Here is a 16839-nt window from a genome sequence, read left to right as displayed (position 1 = left end):
TAAAATTATCTATTTATTTAATGTATGTGGGTATTTTGAACCCATGTGTATCTGTGCACTACCTTTCTGCCTAGTGTCTTGAGAGTGAGGAGAATCCTCTGGAACTGGAGTTACAGTTGTGAGCTGTTGTGTAGGTGCTGGGATGTAACCCCAGTCCTCTGGCAGAGCAGCTAGAGCTCCTACCCACGATCCCACCCCTCAGCCCCTTCAGCATCAGTTCTTTACACACCTAATGACAAGGCTGTCATCAGCCTCCCTGTGAATTCTGCTCTGTCCTCAGGAAACCTACAACTGTGTTCTCAGGCTGTCACAAGAGCTCTGGTGAACAGCCTTCTAAACAAACTTTACACGCTATAATGTGATTTTTTTTAAACATCAGTATTTTAACCACGATTTCATTATAAAACGGACATTATCCTTAAATAAACTTTGATTATTTAAAATAGAATTGCCTGTCACTAAATACTACCTTTTACAAACAAAGATAGATTTGTATAAAGGCAAAAATAACACTTTTTTATTGTGCAAATGATAATTTTAAAACGACATAGAGAATAGAATTAAGTGTGCTGCTAGTCTGATGGGGACTCCCAGAGCTTTCTTTAGTCCGAGCTTGGAAATATGGATGCCCAATTTCTGGATTGTGACTCAACCAAGAATTGTATCCACTCATCTATATTTACAGCTTGCATAAAGTAAAACAAGAATTCACAGCTCTCCTGAGCAAGGTAGTTCTGCAATTTTTGTGTGATGCTTGCCAAGAGACTAAATAATAAATGGTTAAAATTTTAAAAACAACTTTCTGATAAAGATCTTTCAAGAAATACTGACGTGTGCCTTCCCTTGTTGTCCCAGATTTTAAGAATTTTTTTAATTAAAGATTTAAAATGGAGAAGATAGGTAAAAAGTTCGTCTGACATACAGGATGTTGGGTAACATTGGATTTTGGTGTAGGTCTTCAGACTCCCCTCTCTCCTTGCAGAGGTAAAATTAATTCCTCCTGGTGGGGGAGGGGTTGCTCAGGACCTGCTCACTCCTCCCCTGATGTAGGGAGGATGGTGGATGAGCTGAAATCTGGGATTGGATATTTGTGTATATTATTACATATCTCATTCTCTCTCTGTCTCCTCTCCTCCACTTCTCTCTGTCTCTGTCTCTCTGTCTCTGTATCTGTCTCCCTCTCTCTCTCTCCCTTCCTCCTCTTCCTCCTCTCCCTCCTTTTCCTTCCCCTCCTCTTCCCCTCTCCTCCTCCTCCTTGTACTGCTCCTCCTCCTCCTCTTCTTCCTCCTTGTCCTCTTTCCCCTTCACCATCCTCTCGAGCACTCAGGAGGCAGAAGCAGGTGAATCTGTGAGTTTGGCCGAAAAAAAAAGTACCGGACAGACAGACAGACAGACAGACAGACAGGGATTTCATCTGTCTCTCTACTAAATTCCCAAACCAGCTGACTGTTGCCAACATAGGTCCTGGGGTGTTTACTTCTGGATGATCCTGTGTCCCATGAGGGGCCTGAGATCAGGCTGCAATCTTCCCTGGATTCCACAGACAGCCTCTGAAAAGGTCTCAGGAAGATGGCGTGAAAGGAACAGCTCTTCCTGCTCTTTCTGGGGACTCTGGGAGTGTGCGCAGTCCCTCCCAGGTAATGGTTCTCAGGCTCTGAGAGAGAGAGACAGAGACTAGGACTGCAACTGCAGAATTCCCAATGTGCTTCAGTTTCACTTTCGAGTCCCTAACCTTCTCTTGAGTTTTTCTGCCTAGATACTAATGACTGAAAACTAGTTCTCACTCTCTGTAGGATAATTTCCCCCCAATTATTTGATTGGCTAATAGTGACGATAAGAAGCCAATGGGTGAGCGAAGATGGAGAGTAGAGTTTTCCGGGTCTTAGAGAGGAAGCCTTTACGCGGGAGGAAGGAACACCCTTTTTCAGCAAGGGTGAGGGCAAGAGGCTAGCAGGATGTAGGCCAGAGAATTGTCAGACCTGTTGGTGGCTTCTGCCACCGGAAGAATTTACAACATAAAATAGATGATGGATTTGGGACAATAGATTCTGTACCCAGAGCTTCTGTCACTTGGTTACTTTTAAAATTAAGATTGCCTGGTGTTAGTTGGGTTCTGAGATTATCCAATCCCTGTCGCTCTGGTTTACAAAGTTGTCCAAGATCAGCCTAGACCCATATGCTCTGGGTTCCTAAGGCCGCTGCGCACTGGCTCAGTGCCCTTCTCCAGATCCTGCTCCTGAATGCCTGCTTCTCCTGGACTTGGACCCTTGTGGGTGAGTGAGACAGGGGTGGCGCTGGGGGAGGGGGGAGAAGGCCTCTGCTAGGAAGGCCAGGAGTAGCACCACCCAGTCTCTCCAAGACCCAGAAAGATCCTCCAGCCTCTCTCAACCTGTCCCGAACCCATCCCGGAGCCCTGCTTCCCTACTGGCCCGCGCACCCTCCCGGGGTCATTGGTGGAGGTCTGGGTCTCACAATGTGCTACCCCTAGGCTCACACTCCCTGCGGTATTTCTCCACTGTCATGTCCTGGCCCGGCCTCCGGGAGCCAAGGATAATAGTCAGCGGCTACATAGATAATATGGAATTCCTGCGCTTGGACAGCGACGCGGAAACTCCAAGGGTGAAGCCCCTAGTGCCATGGCTGGAGCAGGAGGGGCTGGAATACTTGGAGCAGCAGATTCATAGAATCAGGACTCAAGCACAACAGTCTGAAAGGAACCTGATGAGGCTGGTTCATTTTTACAATAAGAGCATGGACGGTGAGTGATCTCTATCCATCCCGAGGATGTACCAGGGTTGTTCACATCCGCTGGACAGGAGTTTCACCCAAGACCTGCCCTATTCCTCAAAAAAGGAGTCTACAATGATAGCAGGAACTTGGTCTATGCTCTAGTGGTGCTGTGCTTCCCGACAAGGCTGACCACCAACTATGTCCTCTCTAGACTTCCACACACTACAGTGGCAGCAAGGCTGCGATGTGGGGTCAGATGGGCGCCTGCTTCACTGGTACGACCAGCTCGCCTTTGATGGTGTAGATCACCCCACCCTGAACAAAGACCTGCGTTTCTGGACAGCGGGGACCAGCACTGTGGGTCAGATCTCTCAGCCCGAGTTAGAAGCTCGCCTGAAGGACAACTGCTCAGAGCTGCTGCAGAAATACCCAGAAAAGGAGAAGGAGAAGCTGCTGCGTTCAGGTGCCAGGGGAGCTAAACTGTGTCTAAGTTTCCTTTAGGATGTTTGCTGGGCGTTTGGAGAGCTGGGGGTTCATGGGTGGGAAAAGAGGACTTGGGCTATAGCTCACAGGTTGAGCACTACCCAAGCAAGTGCAAGTTCTGGTTTCGCTCCTTAGGGTTTGCAGAGGAGGAGAGGGAGACAGGTAAATGAGGAGGTCTCCTCTCACTCCTTCCCAAGTCCACAGACCCAAATGCCCCTTGTGTTCCAGGTCTCTGACCAACAATGACTCCCTCAGAAGACAGGCCCTCTCTTACCAACAAGAAATTCATTTTCTCCAACAAGAGACCAATCTTTTAGTCACTGATGAACAATTCCTTGACTTGAGCAATGCCCCTGGACCCTTGAGGGGCTCTTTCTCAGGCCTCACTCTATGCCCTACTCAGTGACTCTAGAGTCAGACTCCAGGTTTTCTCAGTCTCTTGGCCCTCACCCAGCTCAGGACCAGAAGCCCCTCCCAGGAGACTGCAGAGACCTGGAGTCTCCTGCCCCATATTGTCACACTCACATCCTAAAGCATCACAAAGAACAGCTCCTCGCAGGTGCATGTGCTCCTGCTGGTGTCTATTGTGGAAACCCTAATCCCACGCCAGGTCTCCTGACCATCCCAGGAGGGTCACATGAACACTACTGTGTCCCCGGAAGAAAGCAAGATACCTCATCCTTACAACTCTCTCCCTCAGACCCCCCAAAGGCACATGTGACCCTTCACCCCAGACCTGAAGGTGATGTCACCCTGAGATGCTGGGCCCTGGGCTTCTACCCTGCTGACATCACCCTGACCTGGCAGTTGAATGGGGAGGACCTGATCCAAGAAATGGAGTTTGTGGAGACCAGGCCTGCAGGGGATGGAACCTTCCAGAAGTGGGCATCTGTGGTGGTGCCTCTAGGGAAGGAGCAGAAGTACACATGCCATGTGGAGCATGAGGGGCTGTCAGGGCCGCTCACCCTGAGATGGGGTAAGGAGGGTGTGGGTGCAGAGCTGGGGAAGGGAAAGGTGGAGCCTTCCTTGAGATGCTGAGCAGGTCAGGGCTTGGAGATGGTCTTCACACCTTCTCTTTCCCTCCCTTCCTCTCCCTTCCCCTTCCCCTCCTCTTTCTTCCCCCCTCTTCCCTTCTTTTCCCTTCCTTGCCCAGAGCCTGACCAGGACTCCACCACTACAATCATTTTAATTATTCTACCAACTGTCTCTGCAATTGCCCTCTGTGTTGCTGCTGTGGCAACTTCCATATGCCTGAAGAAGAAGGCAGGTAGGGAAGAAATGTGTTCTGCGTTTTCTCATCCCACCGAGGGTTTGAAGCCTTAGGTAGATGTTTGCCCCGCTTGGGTAATGGGATGAACCATCCACAGCCCTGTCTTCTTAACCTGCAGCCTTTTTGTTTAACTTTTAAGTGAAGGGGACTGAATGGCAACTTCTGCTCGGAGATGGTTCTGGTGACTGAGACCTCATGCCCCTGTCACAGGCAAAGGTTCACTGAGGGCAAACATCCAAGGACATAGTACATCACCTTGGGCCCAGTACTAACTGTGGGTAGGGATCCATTGGGGCTTGTTTATCAGACATCCTATATATGAGATATCTACATTACAATTTGTAACAGTAACAACATTGTAACAGTTATGAAGTAGCAACAAAGTAACTTTATGGTTGGGGGTCATTGCAACATGATATTGTATTAAAGATTGCAGCATTAGGAAGATTGTGCTCCCATGCCACCCATACATGGTTTTCTTTCCTCAGGTGAAAGAGGAAGGCACGACACCCAGGAAGCAGGTGAGTGTGGTGAGGGGTGATCTCTGAGACCCTCGGGTACCATGGGAGCTCACCAGCCCATAGTTCCTCCTTTAGCCTCCAGTCTTCTGAAGTGTGACTGAGTCCTGTTTTGTTCTTCCCTAGATGGAGACAGTCCCCAAGACTCTACCAACACTGTTGTGGATGAACAGGTAAGACATGGGGTAGCACAGAGGACTCACGATGGGGGTGTAGAATCTTTGGATTTGGGCACTCTGAGTGAGGAGCGAGATGTTTGGGACATCGCCAGTTACAATAACTGCCCTGAATCTGCTTTGACTCTTGCAGGAGATGGAGGATCCCTTTTGGAATACTGAGAACTACAGAACTCATCTAGGCCACCGCTCTGGGACTTTAGGATTGCTTAGCTTGTCATTCTAAAAGAGGTACCAGCCTGTCCTCCCTGCTCCAGCAGAACACTAGAGTCCCCCTGCCTCTCCTTCATGACCAGGGCACGAGCAGGCCACTTCTTACCACACTGGACAGAAACAGGTCCCTCCTTTCTGTCTTGAAGATCTGTCCACCTCTGTCTTCTCTAAGTGGCTTCTTGTCTGGCATTTTGTCATGTTGTCAAGGGACCCAGAGGGGCCGAGCTCCATCCTCTCACACACCTCATTCCGGCTACTACCCCCAGTGTTTTGGGGACATTTAATCAGGTCAAGTTGGGACCAATGACTTTGATGCAGAAAAGAATTGTGCACTAGTAGAGATGGGGTTTAATAAAAAAATTCTATTTTTGGTATTTTAAGGTGTCTCAAATCTATTCATTTATTGTGTGTGTGCATGTGGGAGCTATAACACAGGTGTGGGGGACAGAGGACAAATGGCTGGAGTCCGTTTTATTCTTCCACCAGGTGGGTCCCGGGATGAAACTCAGGTGTGTAAGTGCCTTTACCCACTGAGCCCTCTGCCTGCCCTCCCAAGCCACCAAAATGTATTTTTGAAAGTTGGATCATTTTTTGTTGACTTGGAAGTGGAAGCAGCTACATCTCTTGGGAGTCTGCTCCTGGCATTTCCCCCACTTTGGCTTCCTTCATTCTCCTGCCCCAATGCTTAGCTGCAGCCTCTCTGTGGTCTCCACAGCATGGCGTCTCCACTGAACAATACATCAGGGTTTTGCTGGAGTAAGGAGATGCTGGATCTTGAGGGCTTTGGTCCTGGGCTTCTTACATCCTCTGCTTACTTTCTGACAACCTGTAGGCCGACACCATCAGCCTCTTCAGAAAGACTGAAAAGCTTTCAGGTTCTGCAGTTCTTCTGGGCCCTAACCGCTGAAGCACAGTCATGTCTGTCAGTCCGGGAGTCTCCTCTCCTTCGCTTATGATAACCAAGTTGCAAACTCAGACCGGCATCCATAATGTGACTGCTGACAGACTCGGGCTGCCTCTTTCCGGTTTTCTTTGGTCTCTAACAAGAGTTTTACACAACAGCAGGTCCACACACCTTGCTGGGCCCTTTCAAGGGAAACCCTTCTCTGCTGTTTTCGCCACTGGTTCAGACCATGTAGCCCCTCCACTATTCACCCACAGGATCAGCAACTACTTCTGTAACCTCTCACCTCTCGTGGAATAGGCAGAGCTTGCTTCATTGTCCAGGAGTTGCTGGCAGCCAGTGGCTGGGAAGGAGATGCTCAGCTTCATCCTGACAGAGCCCACCACCTAGGAGTCATGGAGAAGAATCAGTGAAAGCATTCTAAGGTAGAGGTGCAGCAGGAGGATTAAGAGAGGTGCCAGAAGATGGAGAGAGAAAAAGAGAGAGAGAGAGAGAGAGAGAGAGAGAGAGAGAGAGAGAGAGAGAGATGTTAAGGAATATCTCTCTATGAAATGAAAATCCTACTTCGACATACTGACAAAAGGCCAGGAAAGAAGTTTCCACAAAGCCATCGGGATGGCTGGCTCTGAGAATACATTGCAGCATCTTCTTCTGCAGAAGGTTGACTCCATACTGGTCCTAAGAGTACACTGTGGGGTCCACCTGAGAACCAACAACCCACCTAAGAGCTGACAACTGGAAACCTCAGATTCTGGTGGACCAGCTGCCGTGTCAGCATCTGACTTAGACTGCGTGTGGCAGGCATTAGGCAATGACATTTGTCAGAAGATAATGGGGTCACTCACCCTAGTACCAGGTCCACCTACAACTCAAAATGCGTTATGTCTATAAAATTAATGTTTCTTGATGGATTTTGGTGGGACACACCTCTACTCCCAGCACTCGAGAGGCAGACACAGGAACTGTATGAATTCCAGGCTAGACAGACAGACAGACTAACAGACTGATTGAGTGGTTGGTAGGTAGATAGCTTGGTTGATTGATTGATTATTTTTTTTTGACTGATAGGAAGAAATAGTGTTTCTTTTAAGATAGAAGAATAACAGTTCAGGACACAAGCATGAACTTGGAACAGAGAACTCATCCAGAGCCAGGCGACAACAGTTTCTCAGCCTGGCCACCAGGTGGCAGTGTGCTCCTGGCTGAAAAGGCTTTCACAGCGACAATTAGCTACACCAGCTAATAAATCAGATTCATCCTGTCCTAGGAAGTCCTTGAAGGCTGGAGGGTGAGATCTGGGCCTCAACCACTTTCTGTGAATTCTCTTTCCATTTCCTGGTTTCTGCAGAGTCTAGTTCTCGGTGAGCACACCGGAGAGTGCAACAATCCGTGCACTCCCTAAAAGCTGCCTCCTTGGTTCATCTCCACCAATCAGGTGAGTAAGGCGGGAACAAAAGGCATTCCAGAGCTTAGTCCCGCCCCACTGCCGCTTCTAATCAGTCTGTGGTGTCAAGCAGGAAACTCAGGGCTGGGGTGCTTAATGCAGACCAAACAAACGATTAGCAGTATTTATCTGCTACCCTATTCCAACCATATACACGCAGATTCTTCAATATGGAGAATAACTGAGCCTTTATAGAAGATAAAATTGCTCCTAACTTCCCCCACTGTCCCTGTCACACTGGAATCGAGTTCTCAGGCTGTGATGTAGACAGCGCCAAGGGAATTACTTCCACTTCCCGTGTTCCACCATTTGTGAGAGTTGCCACTTAATCTTAGACCCTTCAGAAACGTGCTACCATTAAGTGTTTTAGTCTTCACACCTGGCCCTGCTGCTCTGCAAAGATCCAGCCATGTGTACCCTGGTTCCCCTAACTAGGTCCTGAGTGTTCCCCAAGGCACCTGCCTAAGCAAGCACTCAGAGCCCGTGTAATTGGTTACCATGGAGATCCAAACCAGCCAGGTCTCCACTGCCTCTCATGTGCATCGTGGCTCATGCCCACTAGTGCATTCTGCGGTGTAACCAGAGCCTGTGTAGCCGGCTCCTTTGGCCCTCGTTGGATCAGCTTTGCACAGGTCCTGCAAGCCATCCAGTTTGGAACACTGAGGCGTGTGTCAAATGCTGCCTTCCTCGTCCCCAACTCTCCCATCGACGACCCAGTTTCACAGTGACATGGAGAAGTCATAAGTGGAACTTCCACACATAGCACTGAACTTCAGGTTTACAGGGCTTGCCTATCGTTTGTGAGGCCCTGAATACCTCCCCAGCTGGAAAAAGGGGTCACACAAATGATATAGAAGCCTTCTTGGCTATGGGCCTGGTTTATATCAAACATCTCAAAGTTGAGCAAGAATCTACCAGGTCAAAGCTTTTTTTATTTTTTAAGATTTATTTATTTATTATGTATACAGCGTTCTGCCTACATTTATGCCTGCAGGCTGAAACAGGATTGTCTTCAGAAATGGGGCTTTGCTTGTGAAGAGGTAACAGCCTGGATTGCTTGGGGATTTCTATGGGAGCCTTCTGGTCAATAACTCGATTGGATATAACCCACTTCTGGTACTGGAAGTTTCATTTGGTGGCAAGGGATGACCAGTTAGGGCAGTGTCTCCCTCGCTATTTAAAGACTTCATATTTTAGGAAGTTTCCACTACATTCGGTTTCCCTTCTGCCCCACAAATGCCCATCAATTCTAGCTGTCTCTCCCCATATTATGTCCATCAACCTCTTCCCCCCTTCTCCCCACAATTGATTATCCTGCTCATGTGCAACCCCACCCCCAGCCTCAGTCCAGCCATAAAATCTATCCTACTTTTCCTCTCAGGGAGAGCCCTGTGTCCCTTCCTCTACACCTAACCACTCTGGGCCCGAACACTGTAGCTTGGTAAACACTTGTTTAATGGCTGATATCCACACAGAACTGCAAACCATATTCATCTTTCTGATGACCAGGTGGATTCAGCATAGCAAGACAGAGACATTCCATGGTGGGTTTAGCATATAATTGACCATCTAACACCTACCATTTCTATAGCTACAGTGTTGTATGTTTACAGAGTACTGAACAGACTGGAGAGGTGGCTCAGTTCTTAAGAGAGCATAGCCTAGATCATGCAAAAACCCTGAGGTCGGTTCCCAGCACTCACGGGGCAGCTCACAGCCACCTGCAACTCCAGCTCCAGGAAATCAGATACTGTTTGGACCTCCTCGGGCACTGCACTCATAGACCCACACACAAACACACATATAAACATAATTTATAAAATAACTACGACTTGATGTGCCAGGGCTGGCTGATATCCACTGGGAAGCCTCTCCCCTTTTGAGGAGAAATGGGGGAGTGAATGTTTGAGTGGAAGGACTGGGAAATGAAGAAGGGAAAACTGTGGTCAGGACTTAAGTTAATTAATTAACTAATTAACCCGAAGCTTACACAGACCTTATAACAAGACTTGGAGTAACAGTGTGCCCAAGAGCACATGTGTGAGAAAAGAAATACTGACCTGTGCCTTCCTTTGTTGTCCCAAATTTTAAGAATTTTTTTAAATTAAAGATTTAAAGTGGAGAAGATAGGTAAAAAGTTCGTCTGACATACAGGATGTTGGGTAACATTGGATTTTGGTGTAGGTCTTCAGACTCAGCCCTCTCCTTGCAGAGGTAAAATTAATTCCTCCTGGTGGGGGGAGGGGTTGCTCAGGACCTTCTCACTCTACCCCTGATGTAGGGAGGATGTTGGATGAGCTGCAATCGGGGATTGGATATTTGAGCATATTATTACATATCTCATTCTCTCTCTGTCTCCTCCTCTTCTCTGTGTCTCTGTCTCTCTCTCTGTCTCTCTCTCTGTCTCTCTCTCTGTCTCTCTCTCTCTCTGTCTCTCTCTCTCTCTCTCTCTCTCTCTCTCTCTCTCTCTCTCTGTTTCTTGCTCTCTCTCCCTCTCCCTGAATGAAGAAGTCTCAAGAGAGACCTAGGGGACAAAGGGCTCCTGGGGACAACCAGCAGGAACCTGAGCCCTTTCCAGCAACCATGTGGGGAGCCATGTCATGTGACCCCAGCTCTAGTGAAGCCTTGAGAAAACAGAGCAAGAAGAAAACTGAACTGTGTCCTGGGAGAGCTCCTGAGCCAGGGTCACCAAGAACTCTTGATGTCAGGCACTGTGAGAGGGGTTGGAGTCTGCGGACGCTGAGGTTGGCTGCTTTGCTACATAGTAGCAATAACAGAGGAGTGTGGATCTCCCACACTCTTCCTGTAGAGTTCCCAGGACTCTCTGAAAGCCCCAGCTTTCCAAGATGGGGAATTATCCTAACGACCCGTTCAATCTGTCCTATGGTATCATAAGGTAGTATTCTAATCTCCTTATTTCAATTTTAAGAATTAAAATTCTCACAGCTAAATAGGATTTGCAACCCATTAGGTCCTGAGGAAATCCCTAACTGGGATTCCTATTGGCCTATCGAAAGGTACTCTAGGTATCAGTTTCTCTCAGCACCCATTACCTATTACAGCAGTGGCTCTCAACCTGTGGGTCAAACAACCCTCCCACAGGGGTTGCCAAACTCAATTGGAAATCACGGATATCCATTCCCATGATTCACGACAGCAGCAACATTATGGTTATGAAGTAGCAAACAGAAATGACTTTGTGGTTGGGGTCCGCACAACATGAGGAAGTGTGTTAAAGGGTGTCAGGTTCAGCCAGGTTGAGAACCTCAGTCACCACAGAGTCCTGGCTCCCCTCAGTATCTCTTACCCCCACCCCACTACCCTTTAACCTCTCCAGCCCCTGAGCTTCCCTTGCACTCCCCAAGCTTCTCTCCTCTCAGGCTTCCCACCAGCCACCACCAGCTCCCTTTGCTCAGGTGCTCTTGGCCACTTCCTTTCTTCTCCCTTTCCTGGATATCTCTCTCTCTCTCTCTCTCTCTCTCTCTCTCTCTCTCTCTCTCTCTCTCTCCTCCCTCCCTCCCTCCCCTCCTCCTCCCCCTCCTCCCCCCCCTCCTCTCCCTCCCCCTTCTTCTCCTCCTCCTCCCCCCCTCTTCTCCCCCCTCCTCTCCTTTTCTCCTTCCTCCCTTCCCTCCTTCTCCCCCTTCCTCCTCCTTTCTTCTCTTCCTCCTCCTTTTCCTCCTCCTCCTCCTCTTCCTCTCCCCTTCACCTTTCTGTCTCCCTCTCACCACCAGGTCTATTCTGCTGTGTTCAGGCTGGGGTCTTCCTTTTCCTCCATCATACCAGAACCGGCTGTACGGTTTTCAAACATTACCACCCTCAATCTAGCTCAGTTAGACTTTAAGACCCACAACAACCAATTCCCACACAAAGAAGAACAAAGCAGTGCTGGGTTCTTTCTCCCCAGCCCTTCCAAAATGACCTGCCTGGTATTCATCTTCACAAGGTCAGTCCATCAAATGCTCAGGTTACTGAAAGGACTCTGTAAAGGTCATTAGGGCCCCACATCAGCTGACTTTAATCTGAGGGACTGTCCTAATCAGGGCAAATATTAAAAGGACTGGGCCCTTCTGTGCCTAGACCCACAGTGTGATGACTCTCCATGGCAGATTTCCTTCACTGACATTCATAAAGCCACCCAAACACACCAAGTATCTGGTCCGTGAACAGTTACCTGTTAACAGTCCTGCTCTGCTCCATCCTGACTGCTGGAAAGGACAGGGGACCTTGCCCCAGAACTGAGAAAATACTGTGACAGGGTCCCTGTGAGCTGTGAGAACCCTGATTCAGAGATGAGACACAGCCTTGCAGGGGAAACTCGTGTTTGCTGGTCAACTTGACAGGTTCATTGAGAAAACATATCTCAGTGGTCCATGATGCTGAACACCTTTAATGCCAGCACTCAGGAAGCAGAAGCAGGTGGATCTCTGAGTTTGGGGTAAGCCTGACCACAAAAAAGAAAAAAAAAAAGTTCTGGACAGACAGTCAGGCGGGGAGGGATCTCATCTGTCTCTCCACTGAATTCCCAAACCAGCTGACTGTTACCAACATAGGCCCTGGGGTGTTTCCTTCTGGATGATCCTCTGTCCAATGAGGGGGCCTGAGATCAGGCTGCAGTCTCCCCTGGACTCCACAGACAGATCTGAAAGGTCTCAGGAAGACAGTGTGAAAGGAACAGCTCTTCCTGCTCTTTCTGGGGACTCTGGGAGTCTGCACAGTGCCTCTCACCTAAAGGCTCTCAGGATCTGAGAGAGTGGGACTAAGGACTGCTAAGTGCTTCAGTTTCACTTTCCAGTCCCTGAAGTCTCTTGAGTTTGTCTGCCTAGATACTAATGACTTAAGAGGAGTTCTCACTCTCTGTAGGATAACTTCCTCCTAATTATTTGATTGGCTAATAGTGACGATAAGAAGCCAATCGCTGAGCAAAGATGAAGAGTAGAGATTTCCTGTCCCAGACAAGAAGTGGTGATGCAGGAGGAAGGAACACCCTTTTTCATCAAGGGTGAGGACAAGAGGAGAGCAGGATGTAGGCCGGAGAATTGTCAGACCTTTTGGCGGCTTCTGCCACCGGAAGAATTTACAACATAAGATAGAAGATGCATTTGGGACAATAGATTCTGCACCCAGAGATTGTGTCACTTGGTTAATTTTAAAATTAAGATTGCCGGGTGTTTTCGATTCGGGACCGTATTTTGAAGTTGGGTTCTGAGATAATCCAATCGCTGTTGCTCTGGTTTATGAAGTTGTCCAAGATCAGCCCAGACCCATATGCTCTGGGTTCCCAAGGCCACTGCTCTCTGGCTCAGTGCCCTTCTCCTGCTCCTGAATGCCTGCTTCTCCTGGACTAGGAACCCTGTGGGTGAGTGAGAGCGGGGAGGGAAATTGCCTCTGCTGGGAAGGCCAGGAGTAGCACCACCCAGTCTCTCCTGTCTCCTTGTCAACTTGGCCCGATCCCCTGATCCTGGCGGCACCCTGCTCTGCTTCCGGCCCGCCCACCCTCCCGGGATCATAAGTGGAGGTCTGGGTCTCACCATGCTCTACCCCTAGGCTCACACTCCCTGCGGTATTTCTCCATTGTCATGTCCTGGCCGGGCCTCCTGGAGCCACGGATTATAGTCATTGGCTCCATAGATGATATGGAGTTCGTGCGCTTGGACACCGACGCTGAGACTGCAAGGGTGAAGCCCCTTGCACCTTGGCTGGAGCAGGAGGGGCTGGAGTACTGGGAGCAGCAGGTTCACAAAGTCAAGACTCAAGCACAACAGGCTGAAAGGAACCTGATGAGGCTGGTTCGTTTTTACAATAAGAGCATGAACGGTGAGTGACCCCTACCCATCCCAAGGATGTACCAGGGTTGTCCACATCCGCTGGACAGGAGTTTCACCCAAGACCTGCCCTATTCCTCAAAAAAGGAGTCTACAGTTGATAGCAGGAACTTGGTCTATGCTCTAGTGGTGCTGTGCTTCCCGACAAGGCTGACCACCAACTATGTCCTCTCTAGACTTCCACATACTACAGTGGCAGCAAGGCTGCGATGTGGGGTCAGATGGGCGCCTGCTTCACTGGTACGACCAGCTCGCCTTTGATGGTGTAGATCACCCCACCCTGAACAAAGTCCTGCGTTTCTGGACAGCGGGGACCAGCACTGTAGCTCAGATCTCTCAGCCCGAGTTAGAAGCTCGCCTGAAAGACAACTGCTCAGAGCTGCTGCAGAAATACCCAGAAAAGGAGAAGGAGAGGCTGCTGCGTTCAGGTGCCAGGGGAGCTAAACTGTGTCTAAGTTTCCATTAGGATGTTTGCTGGGAGTTTAGAGAGCTGGGTGTTCATGGGTGGGAAAAGAGGACTTGGGGTATAGCTCACAGGTTGAGCACTACCCAGCAAGCACAAGTTCTGGTTTTGCTCCTTAGGGTTTGCAGAGGAGGACAGGGAGACAGGTAAATGAGGAGGTCTCCTCTCACTCCTTCCCAAGTCCAGAGATGCAAATGCCCCTTGTGTTCCAGGTCTCTGACCAACAATGACTCCCTCAGAAGACAGCCCCTCTCTTACCAACAAGAAATTCATTTTCTCCAACAAGAGACCAATCTTTTAGTCACTGATGAACAATTCCTTGACTTGAGCAATGCCCCTGGACCCATGAGGGGCTCTTTCTCAGGCCTCACTCTATGCCCTATTCAGTGTCTCTAGAGTCAGTCTCTTGGCCTTCACCCAGCTCAGGACCAGAAGCCCATCCCAGGAGACTGCAGAGACCTGGAGTCTCCTGCCCCATATTGTCACACTCACATCCTAAAGCATCGCAAAGAACAGCTCCTCGCAGGTGCATGTGCTCCTGCTGGTGTCTGGATTGTGGAAACCCTAATCCCACGCCAGGTCTCCTGACCATCCCAGGAGGGTCACATGAACACTACTGAGTCCCCAGAAGATTGCAAGATGCCTCATCCTTACAACTCTCTCCCTCAGACCCCCCAAAGGCACATGTGACCCTTCACCCCAGACCTGAAGGTGATGTCACCCTGAGGTGCTGGGCCCTGGGCTTCTACCCTGCTGACATCACCCTGACCTGGCAGTTGAATGGGGAGGACCTGACCCAGGAAATGGAGCTTGTGGAGACCAGGCCTGCAGGGGATGGAACCTTCCAGAAGTGGGCATCTGTGGTGGTGCCTCTAGGGAAGGAGCAGAATTACACATGCCATGTGGAGCATGAGGGGCTGCCTGAGCCGCTCACCCTGAGATGGGGTAAGGAGGGTGTGGGTGCAGAGCTGGGGAAGGGAAAGGTGGAGCCTTCCTTGAGATGCTGAGCAGGTCAGGGCTTGGAGATGGTTTTCACACCTTCTCTTTCCCTCCCTTCCTCTCCCTTCCCCTTCCCCTCCTCTCTCTTCTCCCCTCTTCCCTTCTTTTCCCTTCCCTGCCCAGAGCCTGCCCAGGACTCCACCACTACAATCATTCAAATTATTCTACCAACTGTCTCTGCAATTGCCCTCTGTGTTGCTGCTGTGGCAATTTGTATATGCCTGGAGAAGAAGGCAGGTAGGGAAGAAATATGTTCTGCGTTTTCTCATCCCACCGAGGGTTTGAAGCCTTAGGTAGATGTTGCCCTGCTTGGGTAATGGGATGAACCATCCACAGCCCTGTCTTCTTAGCCTGAAGCCTTTTTGTTTAACTTTTAAGTGAAGGGGACTGAATGGCATTTTCTGTTTGGGGATGGTTCTGGTGCCTGAGACCTCATGCCCAGCTGTCACAGGCAAAGGTTCACTGAGGGCAAACATCCAAGGACATAGAACATCACCTTGGGCCCAGTACTAATTGTGGGTAGGGATCCATTGGGGCTCGTTTATCAGACATCCTGTATATGAAATATCTACATTACAATTTGTAACAGTAACAACATTACAGTTATGAAGTAGCAACAAAGTAACTTTATGGTTGGGGGTCATGGCAACATGATATTGTATTAAAGATTGCAGCATTAGGAAGATTGTGCTCCCACCCAACTCATACATGGTTTTCTTTCCTCAGGTGAAAGAGGAAGGCACGACACCCAGGAAGCAGGTGAATGTGGTAAGGGGTGATCTCTGAGACCCTCGGGGCCCATGGGAGCTCACTAGCCCATAGTTCCTCCTTTAACCTCCAGTCTTCTGAAGTGTGACTAGGTCCTGTTTTGTTCTTCCCTAGACGGAGACAGTCCCCAAGACTCTAGCAACACTGTTGTGGATGACAGTCCCCAAGACTCTAGCAACACTGTTGTGGATGACAGTCCCCAAGACTCTAGCAACACTGTTGTGGATGACAGTCCCCAAGACTCTAGCAACACTGTTGTGGATGACAGTCCCCAAGACTCTAGCAACACTGTTGTGGATGACAGTCCCCAAGACTCTAGCAACACTGTTGTGGATGACAGTCCCCAAGACTCTAGCAACACTGTTGTGGATGACAGTCCCCAAGACTCTAGCAACACTGTTGTGGATGACAGTCCCCAAGACTCTAGCAACACTGTTGTGGATGACAGTCCCCAAGACTCTAGCAACACTGTTGTGGATGACAGTCCCCAAGACTCTAGCAACACTGTTGTGGATGACAGTCCCCAAGACTCTAGCAACACTGTTGTGGATGATCAGGTAAGACATGGGGTGGCACAGAGGACTCCTGATGGGCGTATAGAATCTTTGGATTTGGGCACTGAGTGAGAAGCGAGATATTTGGGCCATCGCCAGTTATGATAACTGCCCTGAATGTGCTTTGACTCTTGTAGGAGATCAAGGATCCCTTTTGGAAGATTGAGTACTACAAGAATCATCTAGGCCACCGCTCTGGGACTTTAGGATTGCTTAGCTTGTCACCCTAAAAAAGGTATCAGGCTGTCCTCCCTGCTCCCACTGTGGGTATTGTTTCCCTGTGGCTTTCAGAAGGCTTTGCTTAGTCTCCTCACTCAGGAACACGCTCAACAGAACACAGCAGCTGTGCCCTCTCACCCACCGATCCTGTGGGATCGCCTGCAACATCTACTGAAGAATGCAATCTTTCCTTTTCTATCCCATCAGGTGGCGAATCTTCATTGTCAACTCGACTGGATTTAGAAGGACCTGGGAGACGCCCCTTTGGGTGGCTGT

General features: G+C 49.3%; 2 protein-coding genes across 2 annotated transcripts; both read left to right on the top strand.

Annotated features, from left to right (window-relative positions):
* The first annotated feature begins 1820 nt into the window (after positions 1-1820).
* On the top strand, positions 1821-5770 carry LOC116887495 (class I histocompatibility antigen, Non-RT1.A alpha-1 chain-like). The gene is made up of 8 exons (XM_032889117.1): positions 1821-2273; positions 2489-2758; positions 2942-3193; positions 3914-4189; positions 4367-4480; positions 4972-5004; positions 5128-5174; positions 5311-5770. The coding sequence occupies exons 1-8, from the start codon at positions 2177-2179 to the stop codon at positions 5401-5403; spliced, it is 1182 nt and encodes a 393-aa protein (XP_032745008.1). The 5' UTR covers positions 1821-2176; the 3' UTR covers positions 5404-5770.
* Positions 5771-12988: 7218 nt separating this feature from the next.
* On the top strand, positions 12989-16574 carry LOC116887486 (class I histocompatibility antigen, Non-RT1.A alpha-1 chain-like). The gene is made up of 8 exons (XM_032889110.1): positions 12989-13094; positions 13283-13552; positions 13737-13988; positions 14693-14968; positions 15146-15259; positions 15749-15781; positions 15905-15972; positions 16482-16574. The coding sequence occupies exons 1-8, from the start codon at positions 13004-13006 to the stop codon at positions 16572-16574; spliced, it is 1197 nt and encodes a 398-aa protein (XP_032745001.1). The 5' UTR covers positions 12989-13003.
* Positions 16575-16839: the final 265 nt, after the last annotated feature.

Source organism: Rattus rattus, chromosome 18 (assembly GCF_011064425.1).
Source record: "Rattus rattus isolate New Zealand chromosome 18, Rrattus_CSIRO_v1, whole genome shotgun sequence".
Lineage (NCBI taxonomy): Eukaryota > Metazoa > Chordata > Mammalia > Rodentia > Muridae > Rattus > Rattus rattus.
The sequence above is the reverse complement of the archived record's forward strand: the minus strand, read 5'-3'. Positions and strand labels throughout refer to the sequence as shown.